The 19,314-nt window shown below is 35.2% G+C and overlaps 1 protein-coding gene across 1 annotated transcript; it reads right to left on the reverse strand.

Moving 5' to 3' along the window:
* Positions 1 to 17,123: 17,123 nt before the first annotated feature.
* LOC115877940 (protein GVQW3-like) lies at positions 17,124 to 17,585 on the reverse strand. Its single transcript, XM_030894290.1, has one exon. It carries the CDS (start codon positions 17,583 to 17,585, stop codon positions 17,124 to 17,126), a length of 462 nt encoding a protein of 153 aa, XP_030750150.1.
* Positions 17,586 to 19,314: the final 1,729 nt, after the last annotated feature.

Below are 19,314 nucleotides of genomic sequence, written 5' to 3' on the forward strand. Positions count from 1 at the left end.
GGAATTCTACAGGAATTCCAAGGAATTACGAGGAATTCCAAGGAATTCCATAGAAATTACTAGGAATTCCAATTATTTTCGTAAAAATTCCAATGAATTCCAAGGAATTCCTTAGAAATATAGAGGAATTCCACAGGAATTAAGAGGAATTACAAGCAACTTTATAAAAAATTAACGAACATTAGTAAACCATGAATACTATAATACGTAGTACTAAATTTAAAGAAAAACGTTTTGCAGGCGATTTTTTACTATCCGTTTTTCGTTTTCGCTTCCAAAATTTCCCAATATCAAATATCTACAGGTTAGATATTCTTTTAATTTAATATTGTACCCTCGATTATATATCTAAAATATTTTCCAATAGTACGGCCGAACCACCCCCGAGAGATCTACTTATAACGTTCCCTGATTTCGCCATTTTAAAGAAACCCTCATAAGATTTTTTTATTCAGTACTCCAGAAAGTGTAAAGTTGATTTTTTCATTTCCTCGGAATAATACCTAGGTATATACTATAGGGAAATTAATACAACTTTAGGTGCACTTCATCAATGATACCATGCGTAATCTTATGGAATTTACTGGTGATCGTATTATGACGTGCAACTGAAGTTTTATTAATTTCCTTTCCTATAGATACGAGTATAACTAGGTACCTATCATTTTCAAAAAATCCCGAGAAAAAAATTAATTTTAATAAGTAAGTGCCGACATATTTCCAGTATTTTTACCTCATGATCCCCTATTAGTCCTAAAATTTAACTAAAAAACGTAAATCTCTCGTAATAGTACTTTTTATTGTTAGATCTAGTAGTTATAGAGACATTAGACATTTATAAAAATCACCAGAAAATTCATAGCGGAACTGCGAAACCGAGGTGGCCTCGCTGGTTCAGACTGAAAGAGTTACCGAGTTCGTACCAAGGAATTCCAAGGAAGACCTTGAATGATTGACCTTGACCTTGAAGACCAGGAATTCCAAGGAATTCCGAAGGAATTACGAGGAATTCTGAGGAATTATTTGAGTAAAAGGAATTACGGTGTACACTTTTCCCTCTGCGGTTTACCCCTCGTGTGCTACAATACGAATATAGTACAATCCTTTATCTTTAATTTCCTTCTTCATTTGTGTAAAAATACCTAGCCAGTTTTACATAAAACGTTAAATGCCGAACGCTTATTTTGCTACATTTTCGGACTAGAGAAATGAACTCTTAATATGGCAACACTGTCGCTTTCAGTTCCACACCGTCTTCGATATGCCTTCGCTAGTCGAATTAGAGAAAATGAGTGTTTTATGCGTTGTCCGCAAAACGAGTAGAGGCTTCACCGTACAGCACTTGAAACGTAAGGGGAAATCAAATCAGCCTTGTCACGAATTTGCTTATTATAGGTTGCGTATCTTCCCAATTTTTTCAAACAACGCTGCAAACTATATTTATTGAAATCGAAGGAGGCTAGATAGATAGACAGAATGTCGAGAGTGATAGATTATGAAGAACAAATCGTTCTGTGGCCATCTTCACAGACAGCCAAGCAACGCTAAAAGCACTCGGCTCCGCGGAGGTCAATTCTAGACTAGTGTGGAAATATGTATATACATGTGTGCGTGCTCTAAATACTTTAGGCTAACGTAGCAGTATTACGTTGGCTTGGGTAACCAGGGCACAAGAGTCACAAGGGTAACGAAAAGGCAGATGAAGGGGCCAAGCAATGCCATTCATAGGCCCAGAACCCTTCTACAACCAACAAACCTCTAGAATGGTGGAAAAACTCACCAGGGCAGAGACAAACAAAAAAGGTCATTGTAGAACATTTGCCAACATTCACGGTAGACCTAATAAGCGAGGACAGAAAGACAGACAAAGCCGTAGTGAGTCTACTAACAGGCCATTGTAGAAGGAGACGGAGTTGCTTGCTTTGGTGGGACAGCGGAAATTAGAAGGCTGGAGCGCTGATATCATGGGAGTGACTACTATACCCTGCAAAGCTGTAAAGTACATGGGAGTGTGGTTGGACAGCGGTCTGCGTATGACCACCCACATCCGCAGAATAGTGGAAAAGGCCATACGTGCAATTAACACACTGTCGCGGGTAATGCCCAATGTTGGCGGACCTAGGGCTATGAAGAAGAGGACGATGGCATCGGCCGTGACTTCTATGATATTGTATGCTGCTCCAATTTGTAGAAGAGCTATACAATATCAACATTATCGAAATATGCTGCAATTTATGATTAGGAGATTGGCCTTACGTATTACAAGCGCCTACCGCACTGCGCCGACAACGGCAGTACTGGCGTTGGCTAGTGTCATGCCTATTGAACACCAGGTAGAGGAAAGATGCGACACCTACAGGCTGGGCAAGGAACATAGGTTGCAAGTAAGAGAAAACATCTTGATGAAATGGCAGGAGGATTGGCAGAGATATGATGGCTGGGCAAAGCAATTTATTGAAAATGTGGCGGATTGGCACAAGAATGGATGGGTGGAGGTAGATCACTTTCTTACTCAAGCTATCACAGGTCATGGGTGTTTTCGCATATACCTGAAAAAGATGGGCAAAAGAGATAGCGATCGCTGTGTGTACTGCCAGGAGCAGAATACTCCTGCGCACACTCTATTCGAGTGTGGAAGATGGAGGAAATTTAGGGAAGTGGCAGAGGCAAGGTGCGGCACCAAGGTCACGCTGGATAACGTCGGGGCACTTATGGGTGAAGACCAAGAGAAGAGCATAGCAATTGCGGAAATGCTGAGGGTTATTATGAAAAACAAATTTCAGGAAGAGTTGACGATTAATACATAGGATGCACACATAAGACTACCCTCTGTCTTGAAGTAATGCCCCGGGATCCGAGACGGAGACTGAGGTTTTGCAAAGATGGGTTTTTAGTGGGTAGGCCCTCTGGGTAGAGTAGAGTGGGAGATCCCCACACTCCGGCCCTAAAGGCGTTTCCCATCTATACAAAAACAGGGCATTGTAAGCTGAAAAGGCATCTAAAGCTGATGGGACTGACTGATCAAGCTATGTGTAGGTTCTGCCAATCTGAAGAAGAAACGACAGAACACATTTTATGTCGGTGCGACAGCCTGGCAAATGTGCGGTTCTCGGTAACAGGTAATGATAGGCCATTGCCAGGGAGCTACATGGAGGGTTCAGTCTCCAAGTTGCTAAACTTTATTAAAAGATAGGACTGGAGAATGTAATCTAAGGACCAGAAAAGAACCACAATAGATCTGAGAAGGTCCTCTAGGAATCTAATCTAAGAGTGATAGAAAATAGTGAGACATCTCTCGCCTGTTTCCCCTAGCACAAATCGTTCGCGAAACCTGCTTAATCTAAAAGGACGTCGCGTCCTGTCGCGTTCGGTTAATTAAGGCTAAACGATATCGATCGGCGGCGAGCCGAGTCGCGTAATAAACCGATCAATGCCTGCCCGAGGCCCCCGCTCGACGCCGAGCCGTCCAATCAATTACCACCGGTGCTGCTGCTCCTGCCGTGGAGGAACAAGAAGAAGAAGCGGCAGCAGCGGGTACTGCCGTGCTGTGGCGGGCAACAGGTTTCGCGCGGTGGTACCGGCCGGAGGAAAAATCCATTTCAGTACTAAATAGTTAGAAATTTGCTGTAATACCACAGTTTTATGTAATTAATCTACTCTTTCTAGAAGATCTAGATTTCTCATCTAGTCTTTCTGTTTTTGAGTAGCGTCTATGGTAATTATTGGGAAAACTGGAAATCGTCCGATTTTTACCAAAATTGGTATACACCCTATTTTGAGGTCGTATAGATTACGAATCTGAACTTTTTTCCTGACGGTCTCTTACCGTTTTTCAGAAAAACGGATAATAGTTTCAACATTGAATTTTTCTTTATTTCAGCCCCATAAAGTAAAAATTTTACTATATTTTCATTATATTATAATTTATCTAAAAGCCACACTTGATTGAAGATAGAAAAACGTCCAAAATTTTACGGAAAAACACTTTTCTTAACAAATTAACAAACAAAATTGAGACCAGAAAATTTGACATTTCATATATCCTTCTTTCTCTCTCCTATGTAATGAGAAAGACAATATATTCTAGACCTAATCTAGAAATTTAAAAATTTACAACGTTGCCGTATCTTGTATTTTTTCGAGTGATTAGGGATTTTAAATAAATTACCTATTGAGATCTGACAATAGTTAAATATACCTATATCCACAAAGTTACGCAGAAGAGTTTGGTTGAGAGAATTGGTTTCAACTTCTATGCAGAGGAGGTTAATCTTTTTTTGTTATATATTATATTGAAAAAAGATTAACCCTCTCCGCAAAGAAGTTATATAAAGGCTATTTATAACCACGATTTGATATAATATAACAAAAAAAGATTAACATCCTCCGCATAGAAATTGTAACCAATGCAATCAAAACTCTTTCGTGCAACTTTGTGGTTATAAATAGTCAGATCTCGTTGGTAATAGAGTTGGTAAAGAGCCGTTCCTCTGACTACCGCCTTTCGTATTCCCAGAATGAGCGAAAAAAACATGCTAAATTTGGGTTTAACGATGCTTTAAATGCCAGAAACACATAACCCAACATTTTCAGATTGTTTACAAATTTATTTTAGCAAATTTTCCTCTATTATGCATAGAATTGTTTAAAAAAGTAACAGAAAATAGCAAAAACCTCATTGTTTATTCAATACCTAACAAAATATGTGCAACATACATACATATCTATAACCTTAAAAATATGAGAAATTAAGAAAAATTTGATGTTGAAATAATTTTTCGTTTTTCTGAAAAACGGTAAGAGACCGCCAGAAAAAAAGTTCAGATTCGTAATCTACGACTTCAAAATAGGGTGTATACCAATTTTGGTCGAAATCGGACGATTTCCAGTTTTCGCAATAATTACCGCCTCTATATTAGGGTTAGCGGAACCGGGAATTTCGGTATCGCGTCTCTCAGGAACCGGGATTTCCCTTTTTTCTGTACTTTCGGTACTGACTAATTTTTGTTCAATGGTGGTGCAATTCATCAATCAGAAATAAAGGAATGGGAATTTTCAAAGCAAAATGGATAAAAAATTTGGATGTTTAATAAAAATAATATCAAATTATTAAGTAATCAGTCATGAAAAAATTAACATTGAACACAAGTGAAGAAAAAAGTATAGGTAACTTAAATTTCACATCAAACAACATAAACCAAATTGCTAATAAACATTTTTGAAACTTCAAAATCTTCAAAGGTAAGAACGGTAAGAGATAACATCATTACTTATTTAGAAGAGTTTGATTTCGACCACTATAAAGTATCAAAAGTCTTTCGCACGTCACAAAATATATATTTTTAATTATTATTACCGAGTCCCGAAAGTACCGAAAGAACCGGGAATTAATAATTTCGAGTCCCGGTTCTCTGATGTCTCAAAAGAACCGGGAATTCCCGGTACTTTCGGTATTATATGAGTTATAATGGTGCGTTTAGACTTGAGCACGCACGAGCTGAGCGTGCGCGCACGGCATTCGTTCGCGCTCTCGGCTCCGTTCAAATTAACAACTTATTTTTCGACGAATGAAGTGATCCATTTGTGCGCGCACAGCAGAGTTGTGTTGGCGAAAATAATGGACGATCAAGAAATAGTCGAGGCTGAAGTCATTGTGTTATGCACAGCTTAATTATTAGAAAGAAGAAAAATCGAAAACATTGTCGCTGGTGGCAAACCCAAATTTTTAGAAATCGATATAATTTACTGCAACAACTTAGTGTCTGAGGAGGGCTATGATCAGTTCAAAAACTTTACAAGAATGACCAGACCCGACTTTAAATATTCACAGAAAATAGTTTCAACATTGAAAAATTACGAACAAAAGATACAAATTTTAGAATAGCAATTTCATTAATATCGACATATTCAATATTAATTTTATTTACAAGGTTTTGCCATGCGTTATATTTTTTTGATTTTTTAATAATACAAAGAATGTTTAACATCCCATAATATAGGCAAGTTTTCATATTTTTCAATTAATAATAACGAAGATTCATTGATCCACTCCATAATTTTAATAAAGAAAACGAACAAAAATCACACACGCACGCACGAACGCAGACAAAACAAATTGCCGGTCCAAACTGAGCGTTCACGCAAACATAAAATCCCTTTGAGCACGGACCAAAAACCGACACCAGACGGCTCACGTTCGCGGCTGCTCGCGCACAGACAGATTCAGGGTGAGTGTGCGAGCGTGCGCGCACAGCCGTTTACACTTGAGCATTCGCGGAGGATCAGTGCGTGCGTGCTCAAGTCTAAACGCACCATAAGACAAAAAAGGGGTACGAAAGCTAGATCTGTATATAGATCTATACAATCTACATCTACCTGTTTAGCCTCACTGGTCGTACCTTAATTCAACCAATTAATATAATATTTATATCGGTTTCAATCAATATCTACAAGACAGTGACAGGTCCTAACAGCTTTTAAAACGGATCATACGTGCTCTGCCACATGCCCAATAAGTCACACCTGCGCACCTTGATCTTTTTTACCGTGGTGATTAACCTATCTCACTCGTTGTCGTCTTAATTGCGGCAATAGAACACGTCACGAGGCGGCGTTGCCATTCGCGGCAACAAAATGGCGACCGACGGCGTACCAAGCCACACCGCTAATTTATTGCGGCGCCAATATTGTCCATGTTCGGACGTCGCAATAGGCCATGGCAACGCGTCGGCGAATGTCGTTTGTTTATTTAATTGCACGCGCGCGATGGGAGGAATATAATTGCGATGAAGGATGGCGAAAACAAGAATTGAGCTGGTCTCTGGTAGTACAGGACGATTAGCGATTTGTCGTAGGAATACGGCGAGCGGTACAGCCACGGTACAACCTTTGATCGGAAAAAAGATAAAATTTATTAATCTGGAACTTATTTTAATTCTACGGAATTATTAGGAAAAACCATCTAATATTACCAGTCAATGTGTAGTATAAGTCATGACCTATGCATGCGAAACCTGGACACGTAAAAGTTGATTCTCACTATACCTTCCATATCACCTCCTTTCCGTTTACATAAAATATTATATCATGTAAATGAATAGGACAATGCTCACTATCCGTTCCGTTTCCCTTTCGTTCCATATCCTTTCCTTCTATACATTTCTTTGGCGGACGGACTGAAGCGTAACGGAAAGAGCGTTTTCAAGTTCTTACATTTGTACCAGCTCTGTTAAAATTTTGTTGATATTTATTCATTCTTTCACCTCTTAATTACATCTATTACCTTTTTCAAAAGATACAAATTTTTAAATTGAAGAACCAAACCAAACACAGTTACTTCTCTTAGTAATTTTATTAACATTAAATAAAAACCTCAGAAAGTCAAATATCAATTTAGTAGGAATGTCATGTCATCTCAGGCATTTTGATTCAATGCATTAAATAAAACCATGTTTATTTTTATATCACTTTGACAGTAAAGATGAACCTCCTGTCATTTTTTTAACTATATACCTATGCAGCGTAACGATATCGTAAAGATTCCATTCAACTCCGCATATCACATGTAAAATTTTATAGTTCGTTTTGATTTTAATCCTCTGAAGAATGGCCGAACACACTACATGCTCAGTATTATATTAAAAAGTTATTATATATGAAAAAAGGGCCGTAAAGAAATAAACGTTTCGTGTGGGTATCGCAGTTGACATTTCGAACATTCAAGCTGACTGCACGCAGTGTCTACGTCAGCAGAAATACGATATATAGGACTTTACGATGTATGAGCGATACAGGGTAAAGCAAACAGCATTTCCATACCAAAAACTGCTAATATATAGATGATACCGAACAAACTTTTAGTTACGTGATTAAGCTTGACCGACACAGTGTTGCCCACTTTTACATATTTTCATTTAATCAAAATATTATAGGAAACAAAAATACATTAATTATAAATATACAAATTGTTATTATTTACATAAAAAAAAACTCATCTTCTTACCAGAACTTAAGGGACATCAAGGGCCATTACTATCCCTTTCTCGTTCAAAATATTCTAATAAGGTTTTGCAATGGCTTTTTAGCTAAGTATCTTATATACTTCGCACTAAAAGAGGTTTTAAAAAACAATGTTCGACTGCAAGGTCTGCTAGTAAAAATGTTTAAGCACACAACACAATTCATTTAAACCAAAAACTCGTAATGCAAAACTAAAGTGTCAAAACAAATGTCAAGAAATAAATAAATAAATGTGGCAACTTGACATTTTTTACAGCAGAGCTACCACCTGAATCCCCAGCGTGAAATTTAAATTCCAGTTAGTCAACCCGTTGCCGAATATGTCCATGGTTGGCAACAATGAATTTAAAAATCGCACCCTCGATTGCGTAACTATAAGTTTAATTGGTATCGAAAGGGTAATAAAATAACCACAATGGACCTTAAAAAAACTCAGTGGAATAGTCCAATAGCCGCCTTATAAAATCTAATATCTAATCTAAACAAGACCACCCTGTATACGTTCGCTATAGTCGCACATTCGTACCTACAAACACACGGCTGTACGTTTTTATTTTTCCCGCAATCGGACAAAGCGGGACTCTTTCAGCGCATTCACTCACGTCCCTCAGTCCGTTTCTATGTAATTGCATAAAGAGCGTAATGAGACGATAAATTTTACGGTATTATTGCAACCTGGCGCACTCTATCGGTAATTTTCAGCGTAAAACTTTTGCGTTTTGTCCGGCCAGTCGTCATTTGACAAATTTCGACTAATTCTAACAGTCGATCGGTGATAATAGAGAAGATTAAATGACTTTTTTCTACAAACGTCAAAAAATGACAAAGTTCGCGAATTGATAGCAATGTGCGAAGTGACACTTTTTTTTTCATTTTCCTACGTTACCATGACACTCTGCGCGAAGTAATGCACGAAATGCCTATTTCGCACACTGCATGTGAATTATATGGGATTTTGATTTTTGGAAAATGAAGAACTAAATCATAACTAATTATAATAATCAAAAATAAACAAATAACAAATATCAAACTTAACACTAATGCATATTCTAGTTATTATTTACAGTATTAACATTAAGTACAACCAGTACACGAACCAATATTTAATCCCAAACTAGTCCCCGATAGTTATGATTTTGCTTGAAATATGAGGGTTTTAGGACTAGAGACACTGTCCAATTTTGATGTAGAGCTACTTGATCCCGGTATTTGACACTCTAAAATTTTATTTGATATTTGAATTTTATTGTTGATAGAATCCTCGACGTATCCCTCGGCCACTGTCGAAGATGTCCATGCTCCGTGGAAACAATGCCCTCAACAATCATAATCTGGCAGCTTCCAGTGTTTTGCTATCATGCTAGGACTCTTACCAATAGAGTTTATGCCGACCGCTTGGTTAACACATCTTTTATTTTGATATTTTTAAAACAATCTCCGACTGGCAGCATTTCTTGGACGAAGAGCTGCGTATTTTCGGCAAATCTCAATATAATTCAAATTTGACACTGTAAAGACTCGGTCTATATTTATTTTTGTATCGGGTACTTTAACAATCAAAATTGAATCTTTATTTTCTATGTTATCGACTCATTTTAGTAAGTTCCTCAAGGCGCACAAAGGAATATTTTTTATATCTAGCTGGCCAAAAGTGATTTCCGAAAATCACGCGTAGATAAAAAGATACGGTTCTCAAGCAATGCCAGAGAGACCCCCCGTTCCGAACCCAGTGTTTATGGTGCCACACTCCACCATAAAATGGAATGCATCAGTCGGTTTTCGGACGTTAAAAAACAGTAATTGTTTCGAACTGTTTTCTGTGTGAAAAACGTGACTTTTAGAAGTGTTGTATTTTTTTGGTGTATTTTCAAGACTAAAATCTCATGGATTCTAAAATGGCAGGTAATTTTACCTTTATTTCCATATTAGAGTTTTTGTTTATTATCGGTTTCTTATGCGTTTATTCCTTTATGTTAAAAAATCCTGTACTTTTGTCTGTGTTATAAAAATATATTATAATTGAAAGTGTTTTGTTGTACTTCAGGGTTCGTCCCGGTAGTGATTTTTGTAGAGATGATAAATTAACAGTATTCCCTTCCTAAAAATCATATATTCAAGGTCCACTGTGCTCCACCTATTGATTAATTAAATATTTAAAGCTTACTGTTTTGCGAAATGTAAAAAAATAATATCGGTGGTACCTATCTCCTGCTGATCTGCTGATACTTTTTATGGTCTGTGACATTCAAGTTATTAGTAATTTTGCATTTTCCTTTATTTTAGGACCATCTGGCATTATGGCAATGACTCGTAGAGAAATATTTGACTTGATGAGTGCACAAAATCGCCCCGATATTAACGAGAAGTTAGAATTTGTCGAAAATCATTTGGCAACATTGGAGCCTTATAGCGACGAACAAATTATAAGGAAATAAAGCATAAATTTTCATATGTGAAGTGCGAAATAAAGCGTCGCTGGATTGCAGCAAAACAACGACCAGACCTATTCGGAAAAAATAATCAGACATGGCTAAGGGGAGTGTTTGAGCTGCCAAAGGTACACACAAAGCCAAGACGACCGAAAAACTTATTTGAAGAGGCTAGCGAACGAACTAAAATACGCAAGACTGAAGAACTTCGATTGTCTGATAGTCCTAATAAAATTATTTATGCATTTATCTTAGTACCTAACAAAATTATATTCTGTAAAGTAATAATATGAAACAAATATTTTTTTTTCAAATATACGTAGATTGAACCAAAAGATAGTATTTTGAAACGATTTTCAGTGATAAATAATTTTGGCCAGGTAGATCCAGCAAATACTCCTCTGTGCGGCGGCAAGCACTGTTCAGTAATAAAAAAAACATACATTCCAAGCTCTCGCTTTTTTTTCGAAGCAATAATATAATAATAATAATTTTTTAGGGATATCCCGATTTTAATGATTGTAGAAAAAATGTTGTTTGCAACTCATGCGCGAACTACTTTGCTGATCTCGACTAATTTTTCAACTCGGCTACCCCTCGGTAAAAAATCTAAGTATCAATCACCATAAAATAATTTGACACAGAACAACATAATTAATGTAAAATTGCTTTTGAAAAAAAAACTTTGTTTTCAACATTTTTTTGACAGCGCGTTTGATGTAGCGCTGACGCTTTGTGCCCCCATACTGCTCTGTCTGACTGATACATTTTTGTTTTGCATTGAATTCGTATGTTATCTACAAATTTTCAGCATTCAGAAAACAGTTTGGAGGTGTTAATTAAAATTACACCATTGCCCGCTTCTTAGAGCCAGGTGTCCTAAACTGGAACTGCTGACTGTACCTTTGCTTCTTAACACAAAAAAAAACAAGATACTGTCTCTCCAATGAACACCTCAATAGATTGAAATAAAGAAACAACGGCGAATGCAGATTCTGTGGGGATAATGGAGAAACACCAGAACATCTCATCACTGATCATCGAGACGACAATTATTAAGGTAAAAAATAGTGGAGTAGTAGTTGAGCATTTTTTTGTAACCAACAGAAAATCTCTTGCAAGTTTTCAAATCTTATGTAGAATATTCCGTGCACCTTAACAATATGAAATAACATTTTCGGTATTTTTATTCAAACATGACATACAGATAAATGATTATTTGTACAGAAAAAACACCTTCCAGTCGAAACTAGGACAGAGGATAACAATGTTTACTTTTATAATGCTTAGCAAATGTCGTGGAAATCGACTGTTAAAACATACAACGACCAAGCTGGCTGGAAATTACGTTATAGGAATTTCTAGTATTTAATAAAAGAAAATAGTTTTTCCTATATTGTCAAGAATTTGGTAAAAAAAATATAACTGTATTGAAAAATCTCATCAAATTAAAAAAAACTGCCTAAAATTAGTTTTTGGAATGATGGATCATAATTACTAACAACGATATATATTTCTACTGATTTGGTAAATATCATACGTTATATTCACAACTTACAGATCACCCTCAAAAATTTTATGAATATTTCTGCATGGGGAAAGAAACGTTGAAATATAATTTTCAACAAAATTGAAAATCATTTAAAAAATGCTGCAATTTTCAAAAAAAGTTTCAGCTGCGCTCAATATCACTTTACGGACTGTTAGTAGTAGAATCTCACAAAAAGTGAACAGTAATGCTAACCAATTTTTCAGCAACTTTACATTTTCAGCTTTCATTTTTAAGAACAAAGCGTTTAAATTTTAAGAACAACTGGATCTTTTCTAGGTTTTCTTTCTTGTAAATTATTTCGTATATTTTTCATTTTATTGATTTTATGGAATGTATTGTTCATTAAAATGTTGAATCCTATGTTATAGGACTTGTTTCTCTCTACACTTTCCTGTCTCACAATGTACCGTTTGTGTCCGGGAAGGTTTCATAGTTGTCGATTTTCGAAAGAAATCAGTACATGTATATTATTTCGTATATTTTTCATTTTATTGATTTTATGGAAAGCACTGTTCATTAAAATGTTGTATCCTATGTTATAGGACTTGTTTCTCTCTACAGTTTAATGTCTCACAATGTACCGTTTGTGTCCGGGAAGGTTTCATAGTTGTCGATTTTCGAAAGAAATCAGTACATGTATATTATTTCGTATATTTTTCATTTTATTGACTTTATCGAAAGCATTGTTCATTAAAATGTTGTATCCTATGTTATAGGACTTATTTCTCTCTACAGTTTCCTGTCTCACAATGTACCGTTTGTGTCCGGGAAGGTTTCATAGTTGTCGATTTTCGAAAGAAATCAGTACATGTATATTATTTCGTATATTTTTCATTTTATTGATTTTATGGAAAGCACTGTTCATTAAAATGTTGTATCCTATGTTATAGGGCTTGTTTCTCTCTACAATTTCCTGTCTCACAATGTACCTTATGTGTCCGGGACGGGTTCATAGTTTCATAGTTGTCGATTTTCGAAAGAAATCAGTACATGTATATTATTTCGAATATTTTTCATTTTATTGATTTTATGGAAAGCACTGTTAATTTAATCTACTACCTATGTCATATTATCAAGAAATTATGTTTTTTAACTAAAAACTAAAACAATTTCGAAAACATTTTTCAAAAAATTTTCTTCAGAGTTTCTGGGTACGAAATATACTACTACAGTAATAAAATAAAATGATATTGTACTGTACGTATTAAAAACCTAAAAAATTCTTTGGAGAGATATAATAAAATACGAAAGATGTAAGGTGAAGGTGAATACTTACGCGGCAGCAAACCTGCCGAGAATTTCTATTTAGTCGGTGCCAGGGAATAGGTCGCATATTTAAAATTCCTGATCTGAACAGGAACGCGAGCAATTTAAGCGCCACTACTTGAGTCTGGTCGGGAATTTTCTTCCTCTTTATCTCTCAATCGATTCGACCAGAATAAAATAGAACGTAATTTGATTTCCTTCTGGCCTTTTCTTCCTCCACATGCAGTCTAGTAGCACATAGGCGTCATATATTATAACGAACAGTATTCATATTTTTATATAATTATATTCATATAGTCTATAAAATGAATAACTTTGAATTTTGACCGTTATTTTTTACCAACATAGCAAATATAAAAGCCCTCTATCCAAAAAGTTACTGATATTCTTTAAAATGAGTGCCTGAACGAATCAGATAGGTAACTCTTTTTACTTTCGTGAAATAGAAAAGGAAAATAATAAAACAAGTGACAGGTCTTCCTCTTCTTGCAAAAATCAACGCGAAATGTCATAATTGACAAAAGTAAAATGTCATCAGCCTTTGACATTTCTAAATATCAGATCAATGCCGTCTCTAATAGAACAGCATTGGAGCGAGATTTATGACGTCACGCTAGTTAGATACCACGGATTAATAAATATGTTGTAGAATACACGGAAAACATAATTATTCCTCGTCTTTTGGTTTGTATTTTAAAAATGATATAGTTTACATGAACTATACATAATATACAGTTAATAAATACAATATATATACCTATTTATAGTAATAAATACTTTGGCAAATAAACTATGAACCATACAAATGCATCAAATGTTTTACAATATATATATATATATATGTGATGTTTTATTTGCATTCACAAAATTTATATGTATATTTTGCAAGCATCAATGTGCGAAAAATTATATTTGCAAATAATACAATATCATAGAAAAAAAGGCGTCAGCGATAGCTATGAAATAAAGATCGCTGTTATTTTATATGTAAAATTATTCTAAAATTTTTGATTTTTTGGGATTTAGGTTCGGGAAAAACGCTGATTAAGTTTTCATTTGGTTTTTCATTATTTTTTTTTGGTTAAAAAAAACGTTATAGGTAACGTTTATAGCCTTCATCAGTGTTGTGTCATATGAAAAAAATAGTGTCGAATATAATCCAAAAAATTACATATAAGAGGAATGTTTTCCATGTATTACAACATAATTAATCCGTAGTATCTAACTAGCGTGACGTCAGAAATCTCGCTCCGAGGCTGTTCTATTAGAGATGGCATTGCATCAGCATGGCCCGCAAGTTGCTAACCTAATAAAATTAACACTAGAAAAGCCCGCGGGAACTGTCAAATTCAAAGTTATTCGTTTCACAGACTATACCTAAGGGGGCGTTCATAAATTACTTGAAGCATTTTTGCGGATTTTTTACCCCTCCCCCTCCTCCACTGGTGAGATATTATGAGATTTGAATCGATATTTATTAAACAGGCATCAGTCACCATTCAGCCATTAAGCCATTTTTTATTTTTCTTCAATCTTAAGGTTGATTCTCACTATACCTTCCATTTCCATTCCATATCCGTTCCGTATTTTTTATTGTATTGGCGCTATACGTAAGCTTCCGTTCCATATCAGTTCCATACTTTTTATTGACAATTTATATAATTTTGAAAGTCTTATTATACAAATTTGTATCTTATGAAAAAAGTAATAGATTTAATTAAGAGGTGAAAAAATAAATAAATATTAGCAAAATGTTAACAGAGCTGGCACAAATGTCAGAACTTGACAACGCTGTTTCCGATACGCTTTAGTCCATCCGACAAAAAATGTACGGAAGGAAAGGATATGGAACAGAAGGGAAATGGAACGGATAGCATGCATTGTCCTCTATTCATTTACATGATAATATATTTTATGGAAACGGAAGGGAGCTGATATGGAAAGTATAATAAGAATCAACCTCTATAGTTTAGTCCAAGAGAATAGGCTTTTAAATACAAAGTTTTGGTGAAAACTTGATTTTTTTTTATATAAGTTACTTTGAAAGATCTAAAAACAAATTGTGAAAGATTTTTTTAAATTCACACCCGAAAAGGGGTGAAATAAATAAATAAAATTGTTTTTTCGAAATTTCGGAGAAACGGTAAGAACTAGAAAAAAATGTTCAAATAAAAGTTGTGGAGGGTTATTTTTACATAGAAATGATATCTATACCTTTTTAGCTCAGATCAAAATTAACCGAGATAGGGTGGCTAGAAGCTAGGGGATGATAGTGCCCCTTCTCGGGGGTGAATTTAAAAAAATCTTTCACAATTCCGTTTTTAGATCTATCAAAAATTCAAGTTTTTCCCAAAACGTCGTATTTGTAGATCTATTTTCTTGGACTAGAAATGCATTCATCTGTGAGAAATTTGGGTGGACTTAAGTGTGAAGTTGGTTTCTGGGTACGCCAGCATTGGTCTGTCTTAAAAAAGTACCGTATGATCCAATAAAAACGGCGTCAGCGATGGCTATGAAATGAACATCGATGACATTTTCCATATAAATTTACATATAAAATGACAGCGATCTTTATTTCGGCACTTGTTTTATTGTGGAAATTTCAACGAAATGAAATTAACGTTAACTGATGCAAGAATTAGCCTATTTATTGAAATAATTTCCAAAAAAAAAGATATGTTTGGTCACTGCATATCATATTAATTCAGATGGACCTGTCGTTAATCAATTCGTTTTGCGGTTATTGAACTTTAAAGAATCCCTAATTGCGACAGTATTCTTTTTTATTCTATGAAATTGGCTGGCATATTTATTTCTCATTTACTCTTAGCAAGAAAATTATCAATCTGTCAAATTCAAGCGCAGAGAGATTCCGTTGTTATACCTGCTACGAGCGTTAATTTAAACTGAAATTACGTGTCATTGTTTGGTTGATATCGGGACGAGTGAAGCACCAAAAACTGTTAAAGGTAACACTTAAACATCATGCAAATTAATTGAATTGTTATTAGTTATTAAAAAACTCTCGAAAGTGTATGGAGACATGTTCTCTATCCCTCTCTATCCTGAGCGGCCAGAGACGCTTTTTGTAGACCGTGGACAATAATTTCTTTAGTTTGGTCCACCCAGCACGTCGCAGAACTTCCTCTGTTGGTCTTTTGCCATTAATCTTCCCTTTGATGATAATTTTTTCCATTCCATCTACGAGGGTGGTCTGAAAAGTTTCCGACCTAACAAAGATACAAGACATTTTTTCTGAATATTTTATTTTATTTTTCAACATAGTCCCCTTGTAACTCTACACACTTTTCCCAGCGATGCTCCCATCTCTGTAATCCGTCCAAATAGTACTCGGCGTTTTTCTCTGCAAAATAGTGGTTCACGAAGGTGATTGCCTCCTCATTTGACGAAAATCTCTGTCCTCCGAGCGCAATTTTTAAAAGAGGGAACAAAAAGAAGTCGCTAGGGGCTAGATCTGGTGAGTAAGGCGGATGGTCAAGCAGTTCAAACCGTAATTCGTGGATTTTCGACATGGTAACCGCTGAGGTGTGAGACGGTGCGTTATGTTGGTGAAACAGGATTTACTTTTTCTGTAAATGAGGCCGTTTTTCCGTAAGTTCTGCTTTTAGCTTGTCAAGTAATGATGCGTAGTATGCTCCTGTGATGGTTTTTCCTTTTTGAAAATAATCAATTGAAATAACTCCATGACTATCCCAAAAAACAGTCTCCATCACTTTCCCAGCCGAAATAACAGTTTTTGCTTTTTTTTGGAGCCGGTTCTCCCTTTACCGTCCACTGTTTGGACTGTATTTTTGTTTCTGGTGTATAGTGGTGTATCCAAGTTTCATCTACAGTAATTAATCGACTCCAAAACTCGGATTATTGCGCCTAAACTGCGCTAACATAGCCTTGGAAATGTTCATACGAACACGCTTTTGGTCTAACGTGAGCAAACGCGGCACCCAACGCGCGGACATCTTTCTCATGCCTAATTCTTGATTTAATATGTGACAAACACATTCTTTTGATATGTTCATAACCTCTGTTATCTCTCTCACTTTAATTCGGCGGTTGTCTAGCACCATTTGGTGAACTTTGGCGATGTTATCGTCGGTAATTGCAGTTTTTTGACGTCCCGAACGTTCATCGTCTCCCAAGCTCTTACGACCACGTTTAAATTCAGCTGCCCTAAATTTCACTGTGGTAAATGATGGTGCAGAGTCCCCATACACAGAATCCAACTCATGTTTAATTTGTGTAGGCGTATTGCCTTTCAAAACTAGATATTTAATTACAGCTCGATGCTGGATTTTGTCCATTTTCACAAAAACACTGACATCAACTCACTCAAACGACTGTTACATAACAACTGCGCATCCAAAATGGCTGAAACTTTGGTGAATAACTGTCAACAGATGAACAATGAAAATTCACTAGCTTTTATCTACGAGTGCTGCCATCTTCAAGTTGAGGTCGCAAACTTTTCAGACCATCCTCGTATTCTTCTTGAAATGTGCCCCAATGTACCTAAAGTGGATTATTATACCGGGTGTTCCACTAGAAATTATTAGACAATTCTGTCCATGTTAAGACAAATATATATAAATTTAAAAAGAAATAGTTTTTTTTTCAAAAAAATTTCATAAATAGAAGAATAATTAAGAGAACAAAAATTCAAGGCCGTAAACACAAAACAAAACAAAAAGTACAAGGTTGTTTTAAATAACAACAATAAGCTACAAATTTACGGCTATAAACATAAAAATTAAAATGTTCCTTACCTATTTATGGCATTTCCTAAATAAGTAATGTCAACAAATTTTTACTAAATCCAGCAAAATGCAGTACACACATCTATAAAAAAAACACCTTCCAAACATCGATATTAAAAGTAATAGGTTGCCGATATCAAATAAACTTTTGATCATATGATTAAGCTTCACCGGCACAACTTTGCCCACTTTTACATATTTTTGGAAACAAAAATAAATTACTTATAAATATCTAAACATTTATTATTTACATCAACAAAACTCACCTCCTTAACAGCACTTAAGGGACATAAAGTTCCATTACTTCTTACCTTTCCCGTTCTGTTCTTACCTTTCCGGTTAAAAATATTCTAATAAAGTTGCGATGAGTTTTTTTACGGCTATTGCGCTATCTTGTACACTTCGCACTAAAAAAGGCACTAGAAAGAACAATGTTCGACTGCAAGGTCTGCTACTAAAAATTTTTAAGCTTAAAGTATCACAACACAATCCATTTAAACCAAAAACTTGTAATACAAAACTAAAGTATCAAAACTTGACAGTTTTTACAGCAAAGCTAGCAGCGGGAAATTTCAATTTTAGTTAGTCATCCTGGCGCCGAATATGTCCATGGTTGGCAACAATGAATTTAAAAATCGCCCCCTCGATTACGTAACTAAAAGTTTAATTGGTATCGAATATAGTTAAATTATTGTTCGTATTTCTAAATTTTAAAAGAATTTTGATTATAAAAAGTAGATTTTTTTTCTGAGCAGGATTAGTAATACTTACGTTAATAACTACTATTAAACGTAATAACAATTACCTTTTTCATCATAATAGATACGACTGTCACAGAAAATCTCTTTAAAAATTCCTTGGGTATATTTAGACTTAGATTAAATACGTAAAAAAGCTTAAAATTAATAAATATTGGCATATGTTATTGTTTTATGTACCTAGTGAAAGATTAACTTGATAGATAGCCTAGTAATTTTTCCAAATTATATTCAAATCGATCAATATTCACATCAATTTTGTCTAAAAATATTCGTACCTCCTATAGAGCTCGGATATCAGCTCATAATAAGATAAAAATAAACTGCTAACACTGTGTCATTTCTTCAATAAATACAATCTATTAATTTGAATATCTATAGTTTCAGGAAACCAGCCATAGCCAACTACATGCCGTCTGCGATCAAAATATCGAAGATATTTCTGGTAAGTTTTTCTTTTGTTTGCAATACAATTAACGCTGGCCGTCTAATTAACAACATAACCATAAAAATACATT

Source organism: Sitophilus oryzae, unplaced genomic scaffold (genome assembly GCF_002938485.1).
Source record: "Sitophilus oryzae breed Bouriz unplaced genomic scaffold, Soryzae_2.0 scaffold_1499_pilon_pilon, whole genome shotgun sequence".
NCBI classification, from domain to species: domain Eukaryota; kingdom Metazoa; phylum Arthropoda; class Insecta; order Coleoptera; family Curculionidae; genus Sitophilus; species Sitophilus oryzae.